Source organism: Mchenga conophoros, linkage group LG14, assembly GCF_057382185.1.
Source record: "Mchenga conophoros isolate Kocher_MC1m ecotype Shallow Benthic linkage group LG14, M_conophoros_male_GT1.1, whole genome shotgun sequence".
NCBI classification, from domain to species: Eukaryota; Metazoa; Chordata; class Actinopteri; order Cichliformes; family Cichlidae; genus Mchenga; species Mchenga conophoros.
In genome coordinates, this window is record NC_140539.1 from 41,544,907 (window position 1) to 41,570,499 (window position 25,593).

A 25,593-nucleotide genomic window follows, 5' to 3' on the forward strand; every position below is an offset into this window, starting at 1 on the left:
AAAACGCTAACGCAATCCAAAGGGTGAAGCACAAAGCTCTCAAACTTACACGCTTGTAAATCCAGTCCAGTCTCTCTCACAACACCTGGAGCCACTTCTGAAAGCTCAAGAAAGCAATTTAGACTCAAATAAACAAAAGAAAAATGTGTTTATTTTTACAACTGCATGAACATCTGTGTGCACGAAGGAGAGACAAAGTAAAGGAAAAACCCAAAGCCCCCTCTAAAGTTAAGGGGTCTGGGGTATTTTCAGCATTTAAAATGAATAAATTAAAATTAAATTAGATTAAAAGATTTTATTAGAAACTTTTGTGATATGCATGATTCTCAAGCTCCCGTGTAGCCCTGTGCCCTCATACAGATGTATTATTGAAATGGTAGAGTGGTCTACAAAGCGGTGAAAGAAAGATTTCTTCCCAAGTTAACTTACAATCCTGTATATCCTCCTGGTACAAAAGATTTAGCATCAATATATATGCTTAAAGTATTGAAAGGTGTCGCCCCGTTTCCCCTCCGCACACGCCCGTGTTTCAGTGCACTGATTGGGACAAATATGGAGATGCTGCGTGAATGCGTTTATTTAAAATAAACAAGTAGCTTGTGATCGGTACTACTTTAAGTGATTTTATTACTTTTTTTTACTTGATCAGATTTTCATCTTTTGGAGGCAGTAAAAAAATTTGCACTTCTAACATCAAGTATAAAGATAGTTATGAATTTGAAATTGGAGGAATTCACTAAATGGAAAAACATCACAAGCAGGGGAAAAAAAAACTTCCTAAGTGAAAATGTTAAAAATAGTAACACAATCATGGATCATTGAACTTTAAGAAGAACAAAGATTGTTTCATGAAACAACTATATAAAATCAGTTTCTGCGTGATCTCCTTTATCCCATGATCTGTTCTCTTACCTGTCTGAACACCTACGATAGATTGCGCACAGACATGTTAAATTGTGCTCTCAGCACCCAAAACACCAAGTTACTGGTGTTTTGGAAGAATGCAGCTCCATGCCTGTGTGCTGTGGGTTTCTTTTTCTTTTCATTTGTCTCCCTTCAGTGAGTGCTACTGGCACAGAGGATGAAGTGTACCAATATTTCCTTTAGCCCACAAAAATCTCTGTGCAGGCTGAGCATGACTCAAATGGTATCAACTCCGTATTTATATTAGAAAGCCTCACTGGCTGCTTGGCTGAACTTGGCTGGGAATCATGTAATAGCACTTCACCTGTCCTAAACTGCACGCATGACTATAATTTGTATTTTATTGTAATTCTCACCACCTAGCAGTGTGGCTCTCTGGCGTTCTGTTACTTTCATATCATCTCTCGTTAAATATTCTCTCTGCAGAGTCAGCACATGCAGAGTAATGCATTTATGAGAGCTTTATGACGTGTATACTATCATGAATGTTTTAGTCTTCAACTTTCAGAGCTTTGTATTTTTATTGGCCTCTTGGTGAGGATAATGGGAAGTTAATGTACATGTGAAATTCAGGGTTTATTTTGTAATTACAAGCTTTAATGTGATTTAAATGTTCCACCTCTGCAGTCTTTTGCATTGACTCCAGGTTCTCAGTAATTCATGAACGCTCAAACAATCCCACTGGCTAACTTATCACGGTCATTTTGAGGGTTAAGTGGACATTTCCTGTGGACTTAAAGAAAGTCACCTGGATAAGCCCAATTGTGCTGAATGATGATGTTTCCTTCAGATTGGTCAGCAAACAAAAACTGCTGCAGTAACCACAGCATGCCTTAATCACTCTGAGTGTAAAAGATGTTACTGAAGACCCATTTTAGTTTGTTTACATTTGCCTAAATGACTTTGGTAACGCTACAACAAACCAAAGATTATCACAAAGTACAAAGCTGGAGATTTGTTTCCTTTTTACAGTTAAAGAGAAAATCTGCTCTTTTGTAGCTCAAGTTTAAAAACACAGACACGCACAAGAACGAGGCATGAAGACAGTCGCAGGTATTTTTGTAAGGAAACTTTTTATGTGTGCTTTGTGAAACTCACTTATCATTAGAGACAGAAGGCGTTGCAGTTTCCAGTACAGCAGATAAGGTTTGATATTAAAGAGTACAAAAAAGGAAAAAAAAAAAAAAAAGAAACAAAATCACAATTCCAGAGTTCATTTCTTTACAACCTCGCAGGGAAAAAAAGAATGAAAAAGAGAAACAAGCTTTTGGTCCGAGTCTTCTCTTCCCGCTTCCTTCCCGTCATCTCCCCCTCCTCTCCCACGAAGACGGGAGAAATCACTTGTCCTCCGTTTAATTTTGACAGGAAACTCAGGCGGGACCTGGTTTGATGACCACAGCTTTCCCCAGATATTGAGCGCACAATATGATTGCATAGTTCTTTTACATAACAATTTTCCTTTTTTTAAAAAGTTTTTCTTCGTTTTGCGTACAATGGAATGTTTACACAGAGACTCCCCAAACGTTCCCCTCCCTCCTTCCTTAGCAGTGATTTTTTGTACTTCTCTTCAGAAACAAGTGAGGGGAAGGAGGGGGGAGAAAGTGAGGGGGAGAGAGATAGAGGAGGGAACAGGGCTGTAGCCACCAACAGGCACGCTTATCTATTAAATACTTTCACCTTCCCCCTCACGAACCTTCATTCGGCCAATCAAACGGATCAGTGACATCCCGCGTATGTATGCCAGGTAGATGAAACTCGACTAACTTTGAGTAATACAGTATAAACTTTTATATAAATGTGAGGTTTTCGTACTTAAACAAGCACCCGATGCCTAACAGAGGAATAATTTCACAGAAGCAGATATTTGTAATTATTATGCTGTTGCTCATCATGGATTTTATACAGGAGAAGGCCTTTAGGTCAACTTTTCCATGGTTAGTTTGGCCAAAATTAAAAAGTAAAACCTGAAGAAAAGACTTCTGGAAGCTCAAACCTATCCACTGGTGAAACTGCTTTTAAATTTCTCTGTTTTCTTGTTTCATTTTCTTTATTATCTTTTTAATAATAAATGTCTACTTTGCCCTACTGAAAGGCCTGCGGTTGATTACTCTCAACGGCTGGGACTCTGTGTGTGTCATTCTTCAGACTGAAAAAATAAGTATGTACAGCGCTAAGCCCCGCCCACCCCCACCTCCCACCACCCACCTGGTCCAGAAAACGAATGAGAAAGGAAAAAAAAAAAAAACAAAGAGGGGAAAAAAAGAAACGCAGACAGGAAGAGGAAAAGAGCTGAGGTTAGACAGGTCACCTTATCCAGCAACGTGGGAATTATGGGTGAATAGGTCATTTTATCTGTGGTTGGTCAACTCCCCCGCCCCTCCATCCCACCCTTCTGACCCTTGACCCCGCAGCATAAATCTCTCCAGGATCTAATACATAAACTTGCCAGTCGCCACATCAAAACCCCCCCCCACACACACACACACGGCCTGGACCCCCGCCCGGCAAGAAGAAGAAAAATTATAATAAAATAAACAAAAATTAGCATAAGTATCAGATTAGCTTGTGCCCCCCCATAATCCTAACCCCCGTCCCTCCCCGTTTAAACCACATGAAGGCAGAGAGGGTGAAGCTAAGGACCCGCACTACAGAGCAACTCTGCCCCCCGTCCCACAGACGCCCCCAGATGTGCCCGTTCAAATAAACCTTTATGACAAACTGATGCTGAACATCCTTTTGTGACAGTGGGGCTGGAGGCCAAACCACGAGAACTACAGCTCAATCAGCAAGCTCTTAACGATTTCTAAACCGGCACTCGCAGGGGCACATCGTGACCACCACTCAAAATTCTTCCCAGCGCTCGACTCACGGCGTCTCCTCTACCTCCCTCTCCCTCCCCTCATCTGTCCAGCCCTCCTCCTCGTCTCGCCTCCTCTACAGGTCACTCTCTCCATACAGGGCGGTGGAGAAGGACATGTAGTCGAGGGCTCCGGGGACAGCGTCGGGCCCCGTGTAGGGTGCCATGCGGGCGATGCAGTACTCCGCCTGGTCTGGAGGGAGCTCCCGCCTCAGCTCATCAGCTGTGATGTAGTTCTGGTGGAAACAGGAGGCAAAGAGTTCACTGCTAAAGCACTAAATGACAGACGGCTTAATAGAGATGAAAAACTTATGTTATTGATCTTCTAAGACAACAGAGGATCGTATTATTGGCTGAATATCATTATTTTGTTCCAAACTCATGTTTGATGGATCATTTCAGATCACAAGTTCAAGTCTGGAGATTGAATATCTTGGGATCTTTAAACCGAGTTAGTTTGGACCTGTGCGTCCCAGTTACTCATCCATTTTTCCTGAGGACACACACTCTCACAGCAGACTGTTAAGAGGACACTTTTCCTCAGGGCTGCACAGCCCACTTTGAGGACCACTGCTCTAAAGCACCGTGCAGGTCCAAGATACAACTGAAGTCCTATAAAACTTCTCCAAATGTCAGGCTGTGTGCGCCTGAGGAGCTGATGTCATAGAAGTCACTAAGATTTTCCAAAGCTTTAATCACTCAGTGTTTTAGGGGCCAGTGCTTAAATGAACCATAACACAGACAATCTGGGCTGCTGATGCAGCTTAAAGCCAAAGTGCCCATGCTTGTTATTATTATTATAAATCCTAATATCAACCTGTGAGGCGTCTCTAACAAAAAGGAATATTCTGCACAGATTCAACCTCAAGCTTGTGTTGACTTGTAATTGTGAACACAAATACTCCCTCTGCTGGTGGTCAGCGTCCTGCTGCACATTTCTTTCTCCAGTATTTTTCTTGTCCAATCAAAAATGAGCACTGATGTCGTTCTGCACTCACCTTATCAGCAGCCAGGATCTTGAAGGAGGCGATGACCTGGTCCGCGGTGTCCCTGTCGGTCGTTTCCGTGGACATGAAGTCGATAAAGGCCTGGAAGGTGACGGCGCCGCTGCCGTTGGGGTCCACTATACCCATGATGCGATTAAATTCGGCTTCGCCCTGGCATCAACAAATTACAGGTTAACCCAGAAGAGACTGCGCTTTGAACTCAGGGAACAGACGCACAGTTACAGGAGCAAACTGAAGAGGCATTAGCCACAGCCAGAGGTTAGTCTGTGGTCATTTTATTTCATATTTAAGTCAGTTTTTATTCAAATGGCCAAAAAGGGACAGAAAAGTGAATAGATTTCTGTAAAATGAGGGGACAGCCTCACCGTTTGGAATTGTCTGGGAATCAGAAAGAGTACTAAAACCCCTGCAGTTTGTAAGCATGTAAAATATAGGGACTACCATTAAGTCCTAATGGGAGTCCCAATATGTGGTTGGGATGGAGGGAAAAAAAAAAAAACAGACAAATGATGACACGAAGAGAAAACAGTGAAGAGTAATTTGGATGGTCTACATGAAAAACATCAGCTTCCTTCAGTTAGTACTGATCATCAAGGATGTTAAAGTGACACATGTGACAAAAAAGGACAGGAAGTGAGAGCATCAGAGGGAGAGCACAGGGTGTCTGCAGGTATCAGGTCACATGCAAATCCACAAAATATCCAAACAGAAAATATTAGTAATAGTTAGAAATACTGAGCAATAATTTGCCTGCCTGGGTCCATTTGTTTGAATTAAGAGTTTCACTTCCTGGTTTAAATGTTATAAAAATATGAACAGGACTGATTTTGTCAGAGGCTAAACCTCCCGCAGGGGACAAAGCCCGACTTGGACGAGAATATAATGGAATAAATCAAAAAGTTCTAGCTTCCATATCCATATCCTGTCCCTCTGATTCAGGTAAAAGCAAAAACACAGAGCATCCTTAATTGCTTCTTTTGGGTGCTTCAAAGCTTGTGACTAATTAAACTGCATTAGGATATTTCTGGACCTGCAGACACCCTGAAAGAGCTTCATGCCAGCAGCAGTACCAGGCTGTTTCCTGTAGAAATGAGTAGAGCCCGGAAATCATCTGACATCATCTGTCCTGATCGCTTCTGCAGGCCGCCACAGCACAGGATAGGTCGGAGGGAGGAGGTGGTGAGTAGACAAAGACGGAGTCAGAGAGATACGAGGGACAGAGAGAAAGCAGCAGAGTGAAGGATGGACAGAAATATTGAGATCAAACAGTGAGTGAGTGAGAAAAAAGCCATAAAAAGCACAAACAGTTAACAGAAAGTCTCGCAGCAAAGTAAAAACCTGACGGGCAGACAGACAGCTGAGGGGTGGGGTCCGTTCAGAGAGTGAGCTGAAGCAGCACAAAGCAACAGAGACCCCCGGTGGACAAACAGGGACGCAACACCTCCATGAACCTCCATGCCGATGGACTGAACCCTGCCTGAACACAGAGCACGGCAGCAGGCTCTGAGCAGGAGCACCGACTGATCACTGACCAGTTTCACTTCATCACGCCACAGAGTATCAAAAATAGAAACCTCATTTAGTTGACCTAATTATTAATACTGTAATTGTTCAACCTGCTTATCCAATTTTATTTTATGTCGAAATAGTTTCTTTTCATTTTTGTCTATTTCAGGCTGTTTCTGGTTACTTTTTTTTATTTGCAATGCAAATTTTTATGGCTTCAAAACATCAACCATTTGTAGCCGGTGTGGAAAAAATAAAATCAATTAAGCTACAAATGTTGCTAGATGCTGAATTGTCTGACTTCTATATGTCAGTGTATAAAATCAGTAAAAGAAACATCGATTGTGATTGGCTGAATGTGGCTGTGATCTCTGCGCTCCTGCTCATAGGCCGATGACGCCGGCTCTCCCTCCGTCCAATCCTTGAGCTCCTACCTGCTTGTCCTTCTCCACATCGTAGCCCAGACTGATCAAACAGGCCTTGAACTCCTCGGCCATCAGGGCCCCGCTGTGGTCCTGAGATCAGCCAAACACCCAATGACAGAGCACCGCATCGTGAGGATGAACCAATCGTAACACAGGGATGGTGGCGGTGGAGGACAGTGACCATGAGATCCACAGCATGCAGGGAGACGATGAAGACATGGAGGACGAAGGGACACACATTTATGGATGTTTAGACAATGTCGCCACACACACACAAACCCCCACACCCACTCAAGAGCTGTGATGTTCACAAACTGTCACTTTTTAATCTCCACCAATCACGAGCGTGAGTGAATAACAAAGACAGATGATCCCGGTCCTCTTCAGTCCAGAGCAGCTTGCATTCATGGACACAGCAATGAACTGTTGTGGTTTCACAAAAGACTTTCACTCAGAGATCCACTGTTTTAATGCAGTTGTTACCTTTTTATGCTTATTTTTTATGCATTAAATTATGATACATGTTAAGGCCTCAAAAATTTAAAAATTAATCTATATTTAAGGGAGAACAAACCTCAGTTTCAAAAACTGTGGTGTCGTCTCTGCAGCATTTTTAAATGTATATAGTTCAGAATTTAAATAATTAGCAAATCACTGCATTCAGTTTTTATTGAAAACTGACACAATGTTCCCAAATTTAGAGAAAAGTATCCATGCAAAAACTGAAATGGGGTCAGCGGGTTGCTACAAGTGCTTTCTTTGTACTGAGTGCGAAGAATAGTTCCAGTGTTGTGTCGTCAAGAAATAAACACACTGATGTGACGAACAAAAAGACTGACGGGTGAGTGACCACCGTGTCAGATAGTGGCATGAATGAGTGACACACACAGAGCGGCATGAGATGGTGAACGATGGCGGTGTCGTCCTCCTCTCTGACAGCTGAGAGCTTTCAATCATCACGTTTAACCACCGCAAAACACAAAAAATGACATCTGGTAGGTTTAGTTTAGTTTTTTTAAATGCAGAAAACAGCGTTCCAAAGGGATGACAGACATCTGCAGGTTTGCATGTCCAGTGAGGGGAAAAAGACCAAGTGCAACCCAAAAATAACACATTTCAAACCAAATGTAGCATTTCTTAGCCGATTTAAAACAAGTAGCCTTTTGCTAACTGGATGTTTCCTCACTCTTCACCCTCCTGGTAAAAGCCAGTCACCATCCGTGCCTTTTTTTAAATTTCACCAACACCGCCTGTGCTCGTGAGTGAAACATCAGGATGAGTACTTACATGTCTGGCTCCTCTCTCACCCCCATTTAAGGTCTAAACATCCAGTCAGTCACATTATAAATAAACAGGAAAAACAGAGGCCAAATCCTCACACTGAAAACTGTTCAGGAAGTCCAATTAACCACAACTAACCCACTGCTAACGACTATACTCTACACAGACAAATACATAAGATGCTTGGTGCATCATAGCTGGTCTACACCATCATGTATTGTATATGTAATGGTAAAAATCATTAAACGCTTCATATTTATAATTTTTAGATCAACACATGAAACAAAAACAGGGTTTCTCCTCAGGTTTCACTGCCAACCTAAACGCCCAATACTCTGTAATACTGTGAGGTTTGATAACAGGGTAACAGAACAGGTGTAATAAATAACCCGTGAGCGCAGAGCTCGGGCCCTGACCTTGTCAAAGTGGTTGAAGGAGGCGCGGTACTCGTACAGCTGCTCCTGGCTGATGCCCTTGGCGTCACGCGTCAGGATCTGGTTCTCGACCTCGTTGATGGTTCTGGCGATGGTGGTGAGCAGCTGCTCCCAGCCCACCCGGAGGTGCTGCAGTGATGGGGCGGGGTTGACAGGAGAGGTTAAGAACTGAGATGCGAGAGAGGACTCGGGTTTGACAGTGTCCTCAAAGGTTAACACAAAGCATGAGCTCGTTTTGTTACAGAGCTCATGCACACATTATGTCAACACAGCTGTCCTACTTTCAAACATTTTCATTTGGGAAGTGAAAAAGACTTCATTCATTCATTGCTGAAGGTTTTGTGCGCGTTTGCGTTACCTCCATCGTGTAGGAAGTGTACTGGTTGTCGAAGATGAGCGCCTCCTGGATGTGTTGGTGGTATCCCTCCAGCTTGTTAATTTCGGGTGTGTATGATATGATGCTCTTCTGGTATTCCTTCAGGTTGGTCAGCTGGTCCTCCAGGGTGCCGTTCATTTCAATGGATATCCTGCCAATTTCCTGCCAACACAAACACACAAACACCTGAAACGCTGACACTCGAACATATTTATAAAAACAAAAAACACTTTTCTAAATAAACTTTTCCAAATGACTGTAAGATTTTTTTTTCTGTAAGGATGCTGAAGAGTTATCATTTACGGTTCCTGAACTATGAATAGACGAAGTACATTTCATTCCTCCTGCTCTCAGTAACGCAGTGTGCATGCACAGTGACGATCTAATCTAAACACAAAGCTCATGGATACAACATCTACAAACTGAAGAGCTCTTCAGGCTGTGGGTAAATCCTGCACCCTGTCTTACATTTGCTCTGTGAGTCCGTGTTTCACAAAGTGTCTGCAAAGTGACAAACTGCACACAGCTGAGCAAACGTGAAAATCTCGACATAATGCTGAGCACGTTGTGACTGTGGGGCTGATCAGTTACCTCCATTTTGGCCTGGATGTAAGCGCCAACCGTGTTGGCCTGAGTGGCGAACGTGGCTCTCAGAGTGTCGTTGGAGTTCTGCTTGTTCAGCTCTTCCTGCAGGGCGTTGTCACGCAGTGGCACCATAGCCATCGCCTGCAAATGCACACAAAGAAGAATTAGAAACAACTGCACCCACACAAACGCACAAACATGAAGCACCAGCTGCAGAAAAACATTCAGTCACTCAGCCTGTAGAGGCAGCGTTTTTAACACACTGGACAAAAGGTTCTTCTTCTATGTAGGGTTCACCGGGGAAAAAGCTTTTAAGAGGAAAAATCTGCGCTGCGTCATTAAAGCAGCAGACAGCATTAATAGTTTACTGCTCTGGCATGAATGAGCTACACGTTTATTGCCTTAAAACGATTAACGTCAGCCTTCGTTAAACAGCAGCTCACCTGTTCCCACTTGCTGTTGATGCTCTCAGGTGTGATGGAGGTGTACGGGTTTCCGCTGCTCAGCTTGATGCCGTTGCTCTGGGCGATCTTCTGCACCTCGGACTGGATGGACTGGATAGCCTCGCGCTCCTTGTTGGCCTCGGGCAGGGTGGACTTGAACTGCTCGTGGGCTGTGATCAGACCCTGAGAGAAGGAGGAAAGAAACACGTTTGCTGGGTTTTCCGTTTTTGTGGGATAAACGCAGCTCTGTGGCTTTAAATAGTAAACACTGGAACGTTTCTTTGGCTCAGTGCTGGACCTCCGCTGTATGTTTCATATGCTGCACTTGTTTATTCACCACTTGACTTCCCAGTTCCCAGATACCTGGATCTCCTCAATGTTGTGGACGATGAACATGTCCTGCAGGTCCTCCATAGCTCCCTCCATCCAGTTGTTGAAAGGTGCCGCTCTCTTGGCGTACTCCAGGTACAGCTCATCTATCGACTCCAGCTGCTTCTCTGTCCTCTGTCGGCAGGAAAACAGAAGACGGCCTTATTAAAATACATTTCAATACATTTTAAAATACATTTGATATTTCATTGTGTCAAATGATGATCCTGTCAAAATCCTTTTAAAGCTCAAAAGGTACTGCACAAACAGGCCGAATCGTACCTCCAGTGACTCTTTGCGTTTGTGGGTGAGGGCTCCCAGGACGTCCCACTGATCGCAGATCTTCTGACAGCGAGCGTTGACACTGGCGGCATCGTAGTAGTCCAGTTCACTGGAAAAGGAAGAAAAGAAAAAGGGGTTTTCCTTTGTCGAGCACTTCTCATGATCAGATTCACTTTCAGACGCACTTCTTTCTGTTAATCGACACCATCTGACTGTGAGGTCAGATTTTGGACGTCAAGTCTGGTTTAAAATTTTAGAGAGGGGAAAGGCATCAGGCGACTGCTCTGAGTCTGTGTCGATCAAACCAAAGTGACCTGACAGAAGCCTCAAAGCTGCTTCTTTATTCTGAAAAATGCACAGGCGTCTCCAAAGAACACCGGAGCTGCTTCTTCACCACTTTGCTCTGTAGTTTTGTCCATTTCTGACTGAAATGTGAATTTAATGCAACTCGAGACGATGTTAAAGGAAGTTGTGAAAATAATGTGCGTGTTGGAAGAAAAAGAAGAAAGAACTGAAGTTAAAGTTGTTTGCCCCACGGGCGGTACATCTAAGAATTCAAATGAGAACAAAACGAATAATACTCCAACTGTGAAAAATGATCTGCTGGAACGGATTATTACACACCAGCAGCTTCGGGCAGCAGCACAAACCATCAGTAAGTTTCAAAATTTAAACTTGTGCATATTTAGCAGCTTCATTACTCAGAATAAATGAACCCTGACGTGGAGACGAGAGCCATCGGGAGCTAGCAGCAAATGATGCTGCGTGTTTCACCTCACAGCGAGGCGCAGGTACTATGCTGACCACAAACCCACGTGAAAGGAAAGAATTATCACAAACTGTGAAGAATAGAGCTGCCCGACCTGCTTTGTGCGTTTATGCATGAAAGAAGCCACGAGGAACATTCAGGAACCGATGCTAATGAAGTCAGAGATGTTAGCGGCTCCACTCTTACTTGAGCTCCTGCGCGATGGCGGCGATCTGCTCCACTCTGTCCTGGTGGGCGGCCAGGTCGCTCTCAAAGGCCTCGTGTTTCCGGAGCAGCGCCTTGACTTCTGACAGGGTGCACGTCTCATAGTCTTTCTGGGTAAGCATGGCCTCCTTACCTGCATGCACAAAAGCCTCACTTATTCAGAGACGAGCATTCTGGCGTCGTGAAGACGTTTGCTTCACCGCGATGGAATTTACATACCGTCGGTCCAGGATTCATGGATGGCACACTTCTGGTGGAACTTGACGGCCAGATGCTCCAGTCTCTCCAGACGCCTGATCTCGCTGAGGATCCACTCCTCGTAGCCTTTCTCTGCTCCTTCCAGATTGTGCCACGCTTTGTTGATGTCCTGAGAGCAAACAGCAAGAGTTACTGTAGAGCAGAAACTCCAAACACAGTAAAACATCTCATACGTGCAGAAAAGTGTGAAAGAGGTGGTGTGAAACTGCTGTAATATTTACAAGGGAACTTAAAGCTGGATTGTTTGTTAAAAAAAAACACAGAAAAGTAACTTAACACTGTGTTAAACTCACTGTGTTGACTGTGTTAAACTCACTAAGCTATAACTGAATCAGTTTTTACACCAATCTTTAGAAATCCTCTGTTAGCGTGCGACAGGCTGCTTTGCGACTGATGATAATGAAGTTGTGTCGCGCAGCTTCAAGTGTGGTGTAACTTTTCCCATCGACTGTGTGCGAGTTTCATACCGACACCATGCGTCCTTCTGACGGCATGAAGGCAGGTCTGTTGCTGAGTCTCAGTTTAGTCTGCAGAGTGTTGAAGCTGATCTCCAGCTGGCATTTCTCTTGGACCTGCAGACAGGAACATCTCAGTGTCACTGGACACATTCAGCAGAGGAAAACCAACATTCATATGTGAGAGGGCACAGCGCTCTTATATGGCGATGCCACCAGGACAGATACAAAGGTTCCAGCGATTAAGAGCATAAACTCTTCAAAATGTTATCTGAAGTCAGAGCAAAGAAGCCGAAGAGCTGTTCATCTGTACGGGTTAAATGGACAAGACAACCCCTGCTGGTCACTGGAAAGAATGCAGGTTTAGAGAACCTGTGCATTTTCTGACATAAAATCAGAGCATTATAAGCTAAATGCATAGAATAAGGTCTTGGGAAAAGGGCTCGTGCTGCCACGCAGTGTGAGATTAACACACTATAATAACTGGTTCATGTGAATACACAGTATACAACTCTGCCTCAATTTAAATGCTTATAATAAAAGGCTGAAGAAGCTCTGTGCAGAGAGAGGTCAGAGTAACATGTGAGAAAATATTTGCAGAAACATTTTCCAGCAGACTCTGAGCCATTTCTCCTTGTTTCCTCTCCAGAGGGACACAATTATAACAAAAATGAACAAACACTGATGAACCTCAGTGGACCTCAGGGACACAAGCAACCACTCTGCAGAAGCTACACCATGAATGAGTTTAAAAAACCCAGATTTTAAATGTCAAGAAGAAGAATATTATTTTGGAAGAAAACAAATATTGAACACTGAGTAAGATTAATGAGATTAAACTTTCCACTACAAAGATTTGGGTCTGGCAGGCGATCCAGGAGTTTGTGAGCCTTTTTTCTTTGTTTAGAAATGCTGAGAACAGTTCACGCGAGGTTTTCTATACCTTGGGTGGTTTGTGCACACAGCGGTAGTCTCTGAAGTCCTCCTGTTTCACCTGCATGTCATTTACAGTCTTCTCTTGGGTTCGGTTCTCCAGCCAGGGGATGGTCCGACGGATCCACTCCAGGAGCTGGAGGAAGAGAGGACAGTGGTGAAAACAGGACAGACGAACGGGTCGTCCTCCTTTCTCCAAAGTCTGCCGTGCAAGTAAAAGATGGCATGTTTCGATACTCACATCACTGGCCAGTTTCTCGTAGTCCTCCATCATTTGCTCGTTCTCCTGGTTGACAGCCAGCACTTTGCAGATTCGATTTGCGGCTGTCTCAGCCTATTAGGAGGGAGAGTGATGAGTGGAGCTGGACATGACTGGATAAAACTCCATCAGAGTCTACTCTCTGAGCTCAAAGCTTCATAATAAAGTCACTAAACTGAGCTTCAAAATAAGTGTCTACCGCTGCTTATTAGTACCTCAGCCTGGCCTTTCATTGCAGCTGTGACAAACGCATTTTTGCTTTTCAAATCTGTGCGCACACTCCACACGCAGGCAGTGAGGGAGGAATGTCGAGCCAAGTTTAGGCACGTGTTATTTAAAATAAGGCAAAAACGCCAATGTAGGTCAAACCAGGGCTTAATATGACTGCTACAAACATGCTCCAGCTCTCGATGGTTAGTTCAATGTGCCAAAGTCATTCTGTGTGTATTTAAAACTTCATGCATCTCCCTTCAAAACCTGGGAATCAGTGCTTCTAGTTACAGTTCATGTAGCGCTGCAGTCCACGTCAGTGCGTCTGCCTAGGATATTACACTACTGTACCACTGAAATATAAAACACAGAATTTGATAAGCTGATTCAAGGTCATACCTACTGTACAACAAAACATCTGCATTATGCTGCTCGTCCAATAAGCTTACAAAGACACAAGTCATATCATATAAAACATTTAGAATAGTTTGAAAAGTGTTAATAGCTGAAAAGAAACTTGAGACATCAGCTAATGTTTCCCACAGTAATGAATCCAGACCGGTCTGGTTTCTCTAAACCACATCAGCAGCATGACCACCGGCGGTTTGCCGCTTTCCCGGAGGAAGAATCCTCGTCAATATAAAGTGTTTCATGTTCCAGCTGAGATATCCATAAATCGAAATCTGTGCATGATCTCAGTGGAAAAGAAGAAATTTAAACGTCAAAATCACCCACAGAAGCATGCATGGAAAGCAATCAGTGCAGGTGACCGCCGAGTTTAAGTCCAGCCCATAAAGTCTGGAGCATTTTGAGGGAAACAGCTGATGTCCAAAGAGCCGAGACAGAAGCACCAAAAGTTCCCATCATGCTCCTGCTCCGTTTCCTGTTCTGCAGATAATATTTGACTGAATTTGTATAAAACCATAAGTGCAGCTGAACTGTTGGATCGAGCGAGGAGAAACGCAAAGCAGCTCAAACTTCCATCTAATAAACGCTGGGCTGGAATTCCAGCATGTTGCTGTGATTTCACCTCTGATCTTTTCACACTCTAAAAACTTTAAATAACAAATGTGTTTTACCAACGATGGAAACTTTGGTGCATTTCAGGGTTTTTCTTCGCAGCGCTGAGTGTTAATGTGAGTCTGACGGGTGAGGAGCTCACCTTCTGTGCGCCAGAGAAGGCGTGATAGAAGCAGGAAACATAGGTCATTATGGCCTTCTCATCCGGCCTCAGCGTACCCACGATGTCTACGCATCACCCAGCAGAACAGAGGGAGAGAGAGAGACAGAGTGAAGCCAAAGCTACCCAAAGCTACACTTTGATTGCCCCCTGCAGGATGTGAGAGAAAGCTGAGTCAGGTGGGGGCGACGTTGAGCGCCCCCTCGTTAGTGCCACAGCTTGGAGCGCCTCCTGTCACCAGGAAGTGAGGGCCACCAGAGGAGTCCTCTGGAAGGGAATCGTGGGACGCTGGAGCCACAAGTTCAAGTGTGGGACACAAACAGGCATGAACTGCTTAATCCAGTCACTCAAAGCGGTTCATTCACTGGGTTCACTCAGCAGGGCAATGATGTCAGCACACTGACTGACTAATTCTTCTTCATCTTCAGAGTTCTATTCTCGTACTCAACTACAGCGTCTTCATCAACTGCAGGTGGAAAAATATTCTCAAATAACCAAGTGAACAAAATGAGAACGCAGCACAGCGACTGGTGAATGAAAACGCTTCCTGTGAACTGGAGCGGGCGCGATTTGTGTGACGTTGTTGAATAAATTACGATGCTGGCAAGAGCAGTAAATGTGGACGTTTCAGAGTTTGTGTTTGGTACAAACGCAGCGGTCAGAGAGCTAACGCACATAACTCACCAGCTAAAAACAAAACCTGAACTCGTGCCCATTTCTGACACACACACACACACACACACACACACACACACACCTCGTGAGACTGCAGAGGAACAAACAAGTTCTGAATGAGCCAGAAAATTAATTAGAGGAAGACGAGCAAACAAGAGACGCATCGATTGGCTTCCTGTCATGGGCCCAGAGGGATGGGGGGGGAGGAGGAAGGAGGAGGAAAAACAAGAGGGTAACGAGAGGACAGGGACGAAGATGATTTAATAAAATTTATGACAGACCCACTATGAATCTTTAACATCATATTTACTTGACTTTATCAGAGACATGCATGATTTGAAACCAAACTTTCTCCACAATAAGAGTTTTTACTTATAGATTTGTCTCGTGCACATTATGTTAAAAGTCTAAATTTCACTTTGAGCTGCAGGAATTTGATTCTGGAATTTTGAATTTAGCAGTTTATGAAAGTGTACAGAGTAAAGTGGTTTCTGGTCTTTGTGTTTGTAAAGACTGAGCTCGTGAGCCTTCCTGTAACATCTAAAGTTTATCGACTGATATCATCCGACTAGCTCCTTTGATTTTTTGCACGTATATTTTTATCTCGGTACATATCGTTCATTTCATTCTGCACATAATGCAGATTTTATTCTGTCTGTGTTATTCATCGTTATTAGTTCCTGCCTTTGTTTCAGCCCCGACTCTGCAGGATGGTACTCCAGTTTTGCCGTACTATTGTACAGACGTGCTAAAGGTAAAGCAGAAAGCGATACGCATCTAAAGCTTTTCAAATAACAGTTCGATAAGGTCACAACCTGCAGTGCCAGATGGGCCAAAAAGCCCGAGAGCTGCTCTAAAAAGGAGGAACTCCATCATTTAACGGGGCGGGTTCACTTCTTTGCATGCCATGTTCTCTGAATATTAGGAAGTGACAGTTTTTCCAAGCCAAATCTTAACAATAGCAGCCAACATGAACTGGAACTACCTTTTCTTCCTACATGTACATGAAAAAAAAAAAATCTGCAAACAGTTATAATGAACAACAAATAGGAATGAAGTTGTGCTTCTGCATTTAGACGCTTTGTGGATGTAAAGGTTCGGTCTAACTTCCTCCCAACAGTGAAAAACTGCCAGAAGCAGTCTGATGCTAAATGTGTTTAAATTTGGTATAAGAGAAGATGTTGCATAGATCCTAATATGCTTCAACTCAGTGAATACACAGCTCAGATTAAAGCAACGTAGCTGGTGCATAACTGAATATTCTCATTTTGAGTTTGGGTTTCATTTGGCTGAGGGAACTGTTCCCTCTGGATCTGTGGAGAAAGTTTTTGGATCATGGTCAGAGTGGCAGAAGAAAATGAACCCTGATGAACCTCAGTGTGATACATGCTAAAAAGCTAACAGGGTCTCCTTTAAGAGGAAGTGAAAGCAGTGAGATTATCCTGAGGAGAGCGCCTCAGACCTGGATGCTTTTAGTGGTGGGAGAAAACAGAAACGTCCTAACGGTGATCGTATATTTCAGCATTTTGTTTGCTGGCCTTGTCCTTTTGTTTCCTGGAAGGACTTTATTTTAAAGGATGGGGACTTCCACATGTTGAATCAGAGGTTTCTGTTCATTTTGTTTTGATTTTTAGTTTTTTTTTCAACCACAACTGTTCAAAAATGTAAAAATATCCATGGGAAAAGTTCCATCTGACAGATTTTAGCTAAAAATAAAACTAAACGCAGCTTTAGTCCACAAACTCATTTCTGTACGGCAAACATTTACCGCTTTCCACCAGCATGCTAATGTTGAAATCGTTTGCGTGTTTGTGTCCCCACAAACCCAGCGTCCCAACAAACCCAGCGTCCTGGCTGTCGAGACAGAGCGTGGCCATGCTGGACAGGAAGCAGCACCTTGTTAGTAAAAGGAGGTTAAAGGTTGACGTTGGCTCAGAGGGTACCTTCTGTGCTCCAGAGAAGGCATGGTAGAAACTGGACACATAAGTCATTATGGCTTTCTCATCTGGGCGAGCAGTGTTCACAATGTCTACAAGTCGGGGGGAGACCATGGTTATGAAGACGCACACATACAGGCAAGACACAGGACAAGTGATTACACAATTACAACAAGACGCACACAAACTCATTTAACGAGCTGCTGTAGCTGCCAACAGCCTGACATGCAAACAACAAATACAACGACACACACACACACACACACGTAGACACACACAGCTCAGGTACAGTTAATACACAACTTGGATTTCTTTCTGTAGAGTTTGAAGCAAAAAGAAAAAGTGGCTTGTTATGACAAGAATGGATCCTGTGAAGGAAACGTGGATGTTCAACATGGTCACACATACAGATGAACACAGGAGGAGGAGCAACGTCGATCCTGAAGATGCCTCGCGTGTCCTGTCACCGAGAACCCGAACACGCTTTGGAGATCGGGCACATTTACATGCACACAACGCGGCGACAAACCCCGTGCAGGTCAGCGTGGAGCTACAGTCACATGTACGTGCTGCAAAGACGGACTCCCAGGAAAAGTCACGTAAACTCCTATTTGATGTTACAGACTGGTCAGAAATGACAAACTGTGTCACTGTTTTAAAAAAACACCTGGTTCACTTTTGTCACACCACTTCCACATCTTACGTTATTAACAGTCACTTTGTTCTGTGCACGTAAACAAGCCCGTGATGTTTTAACACACGCAGTGACAGATCCGGCAGAGACGCACAGATCAACAGCCGACTTATTACCTTCTGCGTCCAACATCTTGGGGATGTCCAGGTGCTTCTCAGCCACCTCAAAGGCGTTGTTCAGGTTGGTTACAGGATCATCCTAAACAGCAAATCACAGACGGCAAACAAGCCAGTGAGTCGCTTCAGGCATTTGTAACACAACTTAACAACAGATATGAAAGCATTTCGATTCACCATGTTTGACCCAAAAACTGAAATATTTGAAGAGAGTGGAGGAGTGTGAAGCTGTTCACCTTTCTGAGGCTGTCGTAGTCGATGAGATCAGGTCTGTGTCTGTGGATCAGAGCGTTGAAGGCAAGACCGTCCTTCCAGCTGTTGGAGAGAAAAGACGAGTTCGGGGTGAGGGTGGAGGTGACGCTCACACATTTGCTGCATTACAAGTCGACATTATCGGCGCCGTGAACAAAAACTGTCCCGATCTGCCGCCGGGACCAAGATCCACATCTCCACTGTGACACTGAACTAAATTTATGAACTGATCTGAAACTAAATGAACTTCATTAACATTCTTTTTGAGCTGAATTTGGGTGAAAGATGGTTTGATTGATTATATCTGGACGTGTTGCATGTGATACATCATCATCAGCTGCTTCTGAATTCCTTCTCACAGTTTTTCATATTGAAACAGAGAGAAAATAATCACATTTGTCTATTTACAGCACAGTTGTGCCATGTTGCACTCTCTCCATCAGGGGGCGCCCTTTCTACACAACAGCAGCAGATTTGAGGTTTCATGTAAGCGTTGAACACCTGAGCTGAATCCAGAAAGGTTCAGGGAAGTATCTGCGTGCGCCTGTGTGTGCGCCAACTCAACTTTTATGCTGAGTTTAAGAAACTCTCAGATCAGTATTTTTCATATAAAGGAAAAAAAAAAAAAAAAAAAAGAACACTGGACAGCTGCTCACATACCACACTTAACCACAAACACATTTCATCAATGCCACTGGAGAGTTTCACTGTATCCGCAGGATTCCTCAACTGGATTCTCTCAAGGTTTTGTTGGTCTTTACAACACAATATTACTGTGTGTGAACTGCTTTCATCTGACAATAGAAGCCTTTAAAAACGAGTCCAACGTAAAGCCCTGTGTGTACGTTACCTAATGTGGAAGTTCTGCACATTGACATTCTTGTAGGGAGCCGTCTTCCTCTGGCACCACAAGAGTAGACCCTCTTTGGCAGAGGTCTCTGCAGAGAGAGGAGAGGAGGAGACAAGAGACGTGATCAGTCGGAGCACACGGGGGGAAATGTCTCTGCATCACATTCATTCAGCTGCTTTGACCGTTTGAGTCGATTAGCCTTGTGCAAGCAGACCAAGAAATACCCGAGGCCGTTTTCAGCGTGCTAAATATAAACGGCCACTGTGCTCATGAGCAGAATTGAAAATATGAGGATGTTTGTGTTTGCTTTAGGTTCCTCCACACACACTGACAAAATATCCGCCGCTAATATGGAGAATTACTCCAATGACTTCTAGCAGCCCACACCCACCGCAGCTAATTCAACTCAGACTCTTTTAATTAGCCTGCAGAGTCAGTTGTGCTCAGAGAGGAGAAATGAACCTCACCTCCACATTTATCAACACAAAGCTAACGCATACGTTAATGCACAAATGAGTCATCGGCTGGTTTTACTGTCAGAAAGTTCATCAGGACAGATTTGGGCTGTTGGGTTGACTCTGTGGGACTAAACTCGAATAATTAACTCATCAGTATTTAAACTATTTACTTCTAAACCTGCTCTGATAACATGTAAACAGCACATAACCAGGCAGAGTTAGAACTGTGCTGCTAGCAATATGTAGTTTAACGTGATCGGTCTTGTTTCAGGCACACCTGTTTCATCTTGGCTTTATTTCATCGTGTGTGTGTGTGTGTGTGTGTGTGTGTGTGTGTGTGTGTGTGTGTGTGTGTGTGTGTTTCCACTTCCTACATGCATATCAAGCCCGTACATCTGTAACTGCAGCAACCTTCAGGGCTTAAAAATGAAGCCAGTGCAGAAGTGCCAGAATCTGCAGTTCCTCTAACTTTAGGTCGGCTCTGAAAGAGAGTCGATCCCCACAGACTCCCATGATGCTCGAGTCCAGCCATGAAAATAACATTTTTACAGCCTGCTACAAAAATACTTCTGTGCTCTTTAGCTCAATCTCCCCCTAAAAACAGATGCACAGCGGGTGAATTTTTAAACTGCTCGTTCTTAAAGTGTTTCTAGTGTAATAAAGCTCTGAGTCACAGGTGAATGCCAACAAAGGAGCCACTACCTTAGGCTAGGCCTCAGCCTTGCCAATGAAGTCCCTAAATTAGAGCTCTGGAACCTGATTTTGGATGTTGGTGCCTTTCTGAGAATTAAAACGATGAAATTATCTGGTAAATATAAACTGCTGCAGGTTTACTGCACTCAGGCTGCCCAAGATGTCGGTGCTCTACTTATTTGTAGGTAACTTGTAGCCTCAGTTGTCAGTTATCTGCATTTCTGGCTGCAGCCACAAGAAAGTGCAACTTTTCCAAGTGGTCTATAAAAGCCTGCTGCAGGTCTTTGTCAGTCAGCTGGCCTGAAAAACCTGGCTGGGAGCTGAACTTTAGAGAGTTTGATTTTTTTGGTTTTTATTTAAGTGATGGATAAAAAAAACGAAGAAAGAAGAGAGCGAGGTGCGACAGTTTTCATGGATATGAATAACAGGAAGCTGCACCTTCTACAGAGATGTCCTGGATGGCGAAGCGGAGGATGATGGTCCAGATCATTCCCAGGGTCATCTTGGCGTTTCCATCCACGATTTCTATGACACACAGACACACACACAACTTAATCAATCACTGTGTTTCTCTGTTACACCCCAAGAACCGTAGTTCTTGTCCATCACTGCTGTTTTTACAATCCTACATCTGCTGTTCCATTTAATAATGCCAGCACACCCACTCACAACTACGCTTAATGTGTAACGGCTGCTGAGTCTCTGCTAATTCCAGGGAAAGTGTGATGCTCAAACAAAGATTTCTTTCATAAAAATCAGTGAAATCTGGGGAAAGATGACTTTTTACTGGCAAAGGCACATAATGACTGTTTAACGTGTCGTGTCGGTTAAACAGGGAGGATTAAATTGATGAGGAGGGCAGATTATGTGAGTATTGTGTGGATAATTTACATCAGAACTTCATCTAACAAATACATTCATTGTTAATGTGAATAAATGTAAATCCTGGCAGCATCGGAACTGGAACATTCTCCAATACGGTTTTCAGAGTTTGGCCGGTGAACGATGACGGTTACGTTAATGAGCAGATTCCACTCTTTGTTCTCAGACATTCTTAGAGGTTTTATCAGTCCTGTCATGCTTTCTCACAGACACACACTCAACTTGGAATTTGTGCTTTTATTGTAGGTTCACATTCTTTGTGGTTAATTTCGTATCCACCTTCAGCTGTCAGCAGATTTAAATAGTAAATTACAATTAAAGCGATGAGGCTCCGCCTTCACACCTGCACTTCAGGTTCAGGTAAATCACACTTGGCTGGTTGTGATTCATTTGGCTGCTCAGGTGCAAAACAAACAGCAGCGGTGAAACCGTTCAGAGGAGGATCAGTCCGATCCTGGTGTGAACAGGGACGCGAGGCGCACTCAGAGTTTCAGCTAATCTTGTAGCAGCAGCAGCTAGCTAGAAAATGACGTGCTTCAAGTTTAAAACCCTGGGAAACAACTTTTCAATTTGAAGAATCTGACCAGGGAAAGTGTGCACTGAGCATCCTGACAGAGGGTTTTTCCCTCTTCCATCTGCTACGTTTGCATTTTCCTCTCAGTTTCCAGCCGACGACCTTTAACGGGCTGCTGCTTTCACAGAAGGCCGGAGTGTGTTTACAGCGCGCAGTGTGCGCGCCATACTTTGTGTTCAGTGATCACCAGTATCAGCAGCGTCATGCTACAGGAATGTCATGGTTGCTCTGATAGTAGGAGAAAGGTCAGCGTCCTGCAGCCGACCGACACACACACACACACACACACCTCTACGCCGCCCTCAGTCAGCAGGATGAAGATCGGTTTGACAGACATGTATCTTACCAGAGTTTCTTAGCAGAGGTTCTATCAGCAGAAGCTTAACGATGAAACGTCTCATTAGAAAAGCGTGTAAAGGAATCAGGGTGACATGTAGGAAATGAGAAGGAGTTGACACAATGCAGTGTGTGTGAAGTGACCCTGTAGTGTTATTGTGCCGACACTCACAACTTCAGCTGTGAACTGAAGCATGTTTTCAGCACTTTGTGGAATTAGCATTTGGGGGGAAAGACATGACCACTGAAGCCAGCCTTCAAGCCCCTCCCCCAGTTTAGCAGACAAAACAACTGCCAGGTGGTGTCACCAAGATGGCTGCTGAGTGGAAAGACCTGCTTCTGCGAGGACTTGGTAAAAGTGTCACTGCGCATCAAATCAATCGCATGTGAAAGTTCACAGCTGACCACGTCACCTGTTACGGAACGACTTAAATGTCTTATCAGGGAAATTATGGAGAGCCAGGAGTGACAAAATGAATTAACTAAATACACTTAAATACACCATTAAATAATTAATTAAATGCTCGTTCATTACATTTAAAACATTTAATAAATTATTTAACGGCATATTTAATTCATTTTGGCCCTCCTGGCCCTCCTTAGAAAATACAGTGTCTTTAAATAAATACAACTCAACTCTTTGGATTGAGGGAAATTTTGGAGCGCGAGTACCAACAAACCGTACCTACACCTCATAGTCTGAGCCCTGTTTGTCCGGAGCTCCCTGACACTGTTGCATACCACAGCACAGTGAGCACAGCTTTGATAGAAAATAAGGAAAAAAGGAAAATCTGCGTCTACATTAAAAGGCCTTATTAGTTTTAACGTCTTCCTGCTTTGAATCGCTTTCACTCACATTACAGCTGCAATTAGTGGCTCCCATTTAAGGACCATTATGAGCCGAAGCTCACCACTAAGTATAAAATCACCACGAATGTTCACTTTCAGCCACGCTTTCAAACATTTAAGCGAACCGCTCCGATTAGATCTGCAGTTAGTGAGAGTTTTAACTTCACACTCGTGCCGGCAGTGACGTGAATGAAGGCTCACCCTCTGCTCCAATAGACACCAGCTTGACTCCCTTGCTGGCGATGAAGTCCAGGGCTTTGTTTACATTGTTGATCTTGTGGACCCTCATCTTGCCTCTTTCAGGTTTGGGTAACCGTTCGCCTGCAAACACACAGGAACAGAGAAAAGAGCCACTTAGCTGAGGTTGAGCATGTTTCCACGGGCAACATTCAGGGAGGTTTAAGTTACAGCAGCGACGCCGGCTTCACTTGAAACTGGAGTGAGTTTGAAAAGGAAGCCACATCTGAGCCCAAACGTCATTAGTGAATGACAGCAGCGCTAACACAAACAGCTCCACTGCTACAAACCCAAACCCACTGCTGTGTCTTCTGAAAATATTTTTCCCTCTCATTGAGACCCACAAGTTTTTCTGCGGCTTCTGTGTGACTCACTCCAGAAACACTTCATTATTGCAGACGTTTAATTAAAAACTTGTACACCCGCCCTAATTTTCTGACGACTCCGGCTCTCTGAGGTCGGACGGTGACTCACCGGAGATGACCTCGAGCAGCAGCATGAGTTTGAGCCCATCCCTGAAGTCCTCCTCGATGTTTTCGATCTGCGTGCCGGCCTTCCGCAGGTGGGAGTTGCACCACGCCGTGAACGTCTGCGCGAGAGCAAAGGAGGGAGAAAAAAAAAGACAATTGGGGTTATTTGCAGCCCGGGTCAAAATATTTGTGTAGCTTTTATAATAATAAACCACTTTGAATAGTGAATGAAAGAAAATGAAATTCAATGGGCAGGAAGGGAGGTCAGGGAGACACTTTGATAAGACAGGAAGTGCAGGGAGAAACACGACGTGAAAGTTTAACTACATGTCACACACGAAGATGTGGAGTTGGCATTTCAGTAGCAAAACACTTCATGCATAGTTACCCTACAAAGTCGTTTAAGCTAAAAAGACAGAAAACTAACCAACCCAGCCCCATCTTGGCTCTCAGTGTCTGACGCTGCTGTCATTAAAAGGTCAGCACACAATGCCAACGATCTACTTTATTATTTTTACTTGCAATCAGACGGACATCTGAGTAAATCAGCAAATCATGTACATCCACCGCTGCTTGGAAACCGTGTATTGGTTTTTCTGGTTAGCCGTCATTCTTTAAAAACACATTAGAGGTAGGCGCGCGACTGCAGATCCTGCAGCACTTTTTTTAAACAAAATTTTGTCACATCACTCTCCGAACATCTCAATTGCAGCACAACATCAGACTGTCTAACACACTTGGACGCATTCATCTGTTACATGACTCATTATGCAAGTTGGGGAAAGTGCGTAAAAATGCCAAGAGACTAAAATACATGGAGGTCGAGCATGCACACTTTCAGCAATGGTGCAAGCAGAGATTGAGGTCAGTATTTTTTGTCATTGTTCAAAACAGAAAAACTGTAATTTATGTACTTGGGAGATTAAAGAGGCAGTTTTAAGCAACACGAAAGCTCTGGAGATGAAATGTAGGTGTAGCTTTACGAGGAACTGTCCAGTAGGAGAAGTGACGGTGACAGGGAAGACCTTCCAGCAGGAAGGGTTTGACAATAAAGACATAAGGTAAAACAAAAGGAAGCACAGCAACAACCTGTATGTTAGTGTTGAATAAAGTTTAACAATAAAAATAACTGAATCTAGCTTAAAGTGGACCCATCTCCAGAACAGGCCTCACTTAACTCATACTGACTCATATCTTCTTCTGATTGGCACAGCAGGTTTTTTAAAGTGGGTGGAGCTTCTATGCTCACAGTCAGAGTTGTGTGCCCACATGACCTACATGTTATCCCCCTTTACCAAGCAAGAGCAAGACAGGCCATGTTTAGTGTGAGCACCCATCAGTCTAGCAGTGTTTGTATCTATGTGCAAGATCATTAAAATGGCAAGTGCTCGTTAAATGAGAAATATTGGGAAGTTTATTTTTGTAATATGCTGAAAATGTCCCAAAGCTCAGAGAAATAACTGGTGCACATGTTTGTTTAAAAACTAAATAACCTAAACATCTAAGCATGAAGCAGTCTAATCCAAGTATGTGCATCAGCACACTTGGAAGGCAGCACAAAATCCAGAATGTAAACTGAGACTCAGACGGGACACACAACAGACACACAACAGACAACTTTGATAACTTCCCAGCTTTAAAAAGGGACTTGTGCTCATTTCCAGTATGTCTGTTTTCAGCCTTGTGTCTACAGTAGCTTTGCATGATTCACAGCACAAACTCATTCTGATTTGTCTCAGACCATCTTGCACTCTTCCTGAAATGAGCTGTTAAGCTCCTCCCCTCTGACGAGCCAGCTTTCTTCTGATTGGCT

General features: G+C 43.8%; 2 protein-coding genes across 2 annotated transcripts in view; both read right to left on the bottom strand.

The window, feature by feature from the left end:
- LOC146560517 (alpha-actinin-4-like) overlaps window positions 1-2,650 on the bottom strand; it is a 15,909-nt gene extending 13,259 nt beyond the window's left edge. Inside the window, exon 1 of the mRNA XM_085244421.1 lies at window positions 2,602-2,650. Coding sequence (XP_085100547.1) covers window positions 2,602-2,650 — 49 coding nt within the window. The remainder of the gene's footprint in view (window positions 1-2,601) is intronic.
- An 851-nt stretch (window positions 2,651-3,501) lies between these two features.
- Window positions 3,502-23,900, bottom strand: LOC146560518 (alpha-actinin-4-like). The gene is made up of 22 exons (XM_085244629.1): window positions 23,785-23,900; window positions 23,275-23,394; window positions 20,871-20,957; window positions 19,282-19,369; window positions 18,416-18,494; window positions 18,180-18,261; window positions 17,376-17,461; window positions 13,350-13,442; window positions 13,119-13,244; window positions 12,188-12,292; window positions 11,682-11,829; window positions 11,445-11,595; window positions 10,490-10,598; window positions 10,202-10,342; window positions 9,839-10,021; window positions 9,402-9,536; window positions 8,793-8,972; window positions 8,417-8,563; window positions 8,007-8,039; window positions 6,729-6,809; window positions 4,780-4,938; window positions 3,502-4,017 (listed from the first exon to the last, which is right to left on the bottom strand). Exons 1-22 carry the CDS (start codon window positions 23,807-23,809, stop codon window positions 3,859-3,861), a joined length of 2,517 nt encoding a protein of 838 aa, XP_085100755.1. The 5' UTR covers window positions 23,810-23,900; the 3' UTR covers window positions 3,502-3,858.
- Window positions 23,901-25,593: the final 1,693 nt, after the last annotated feature.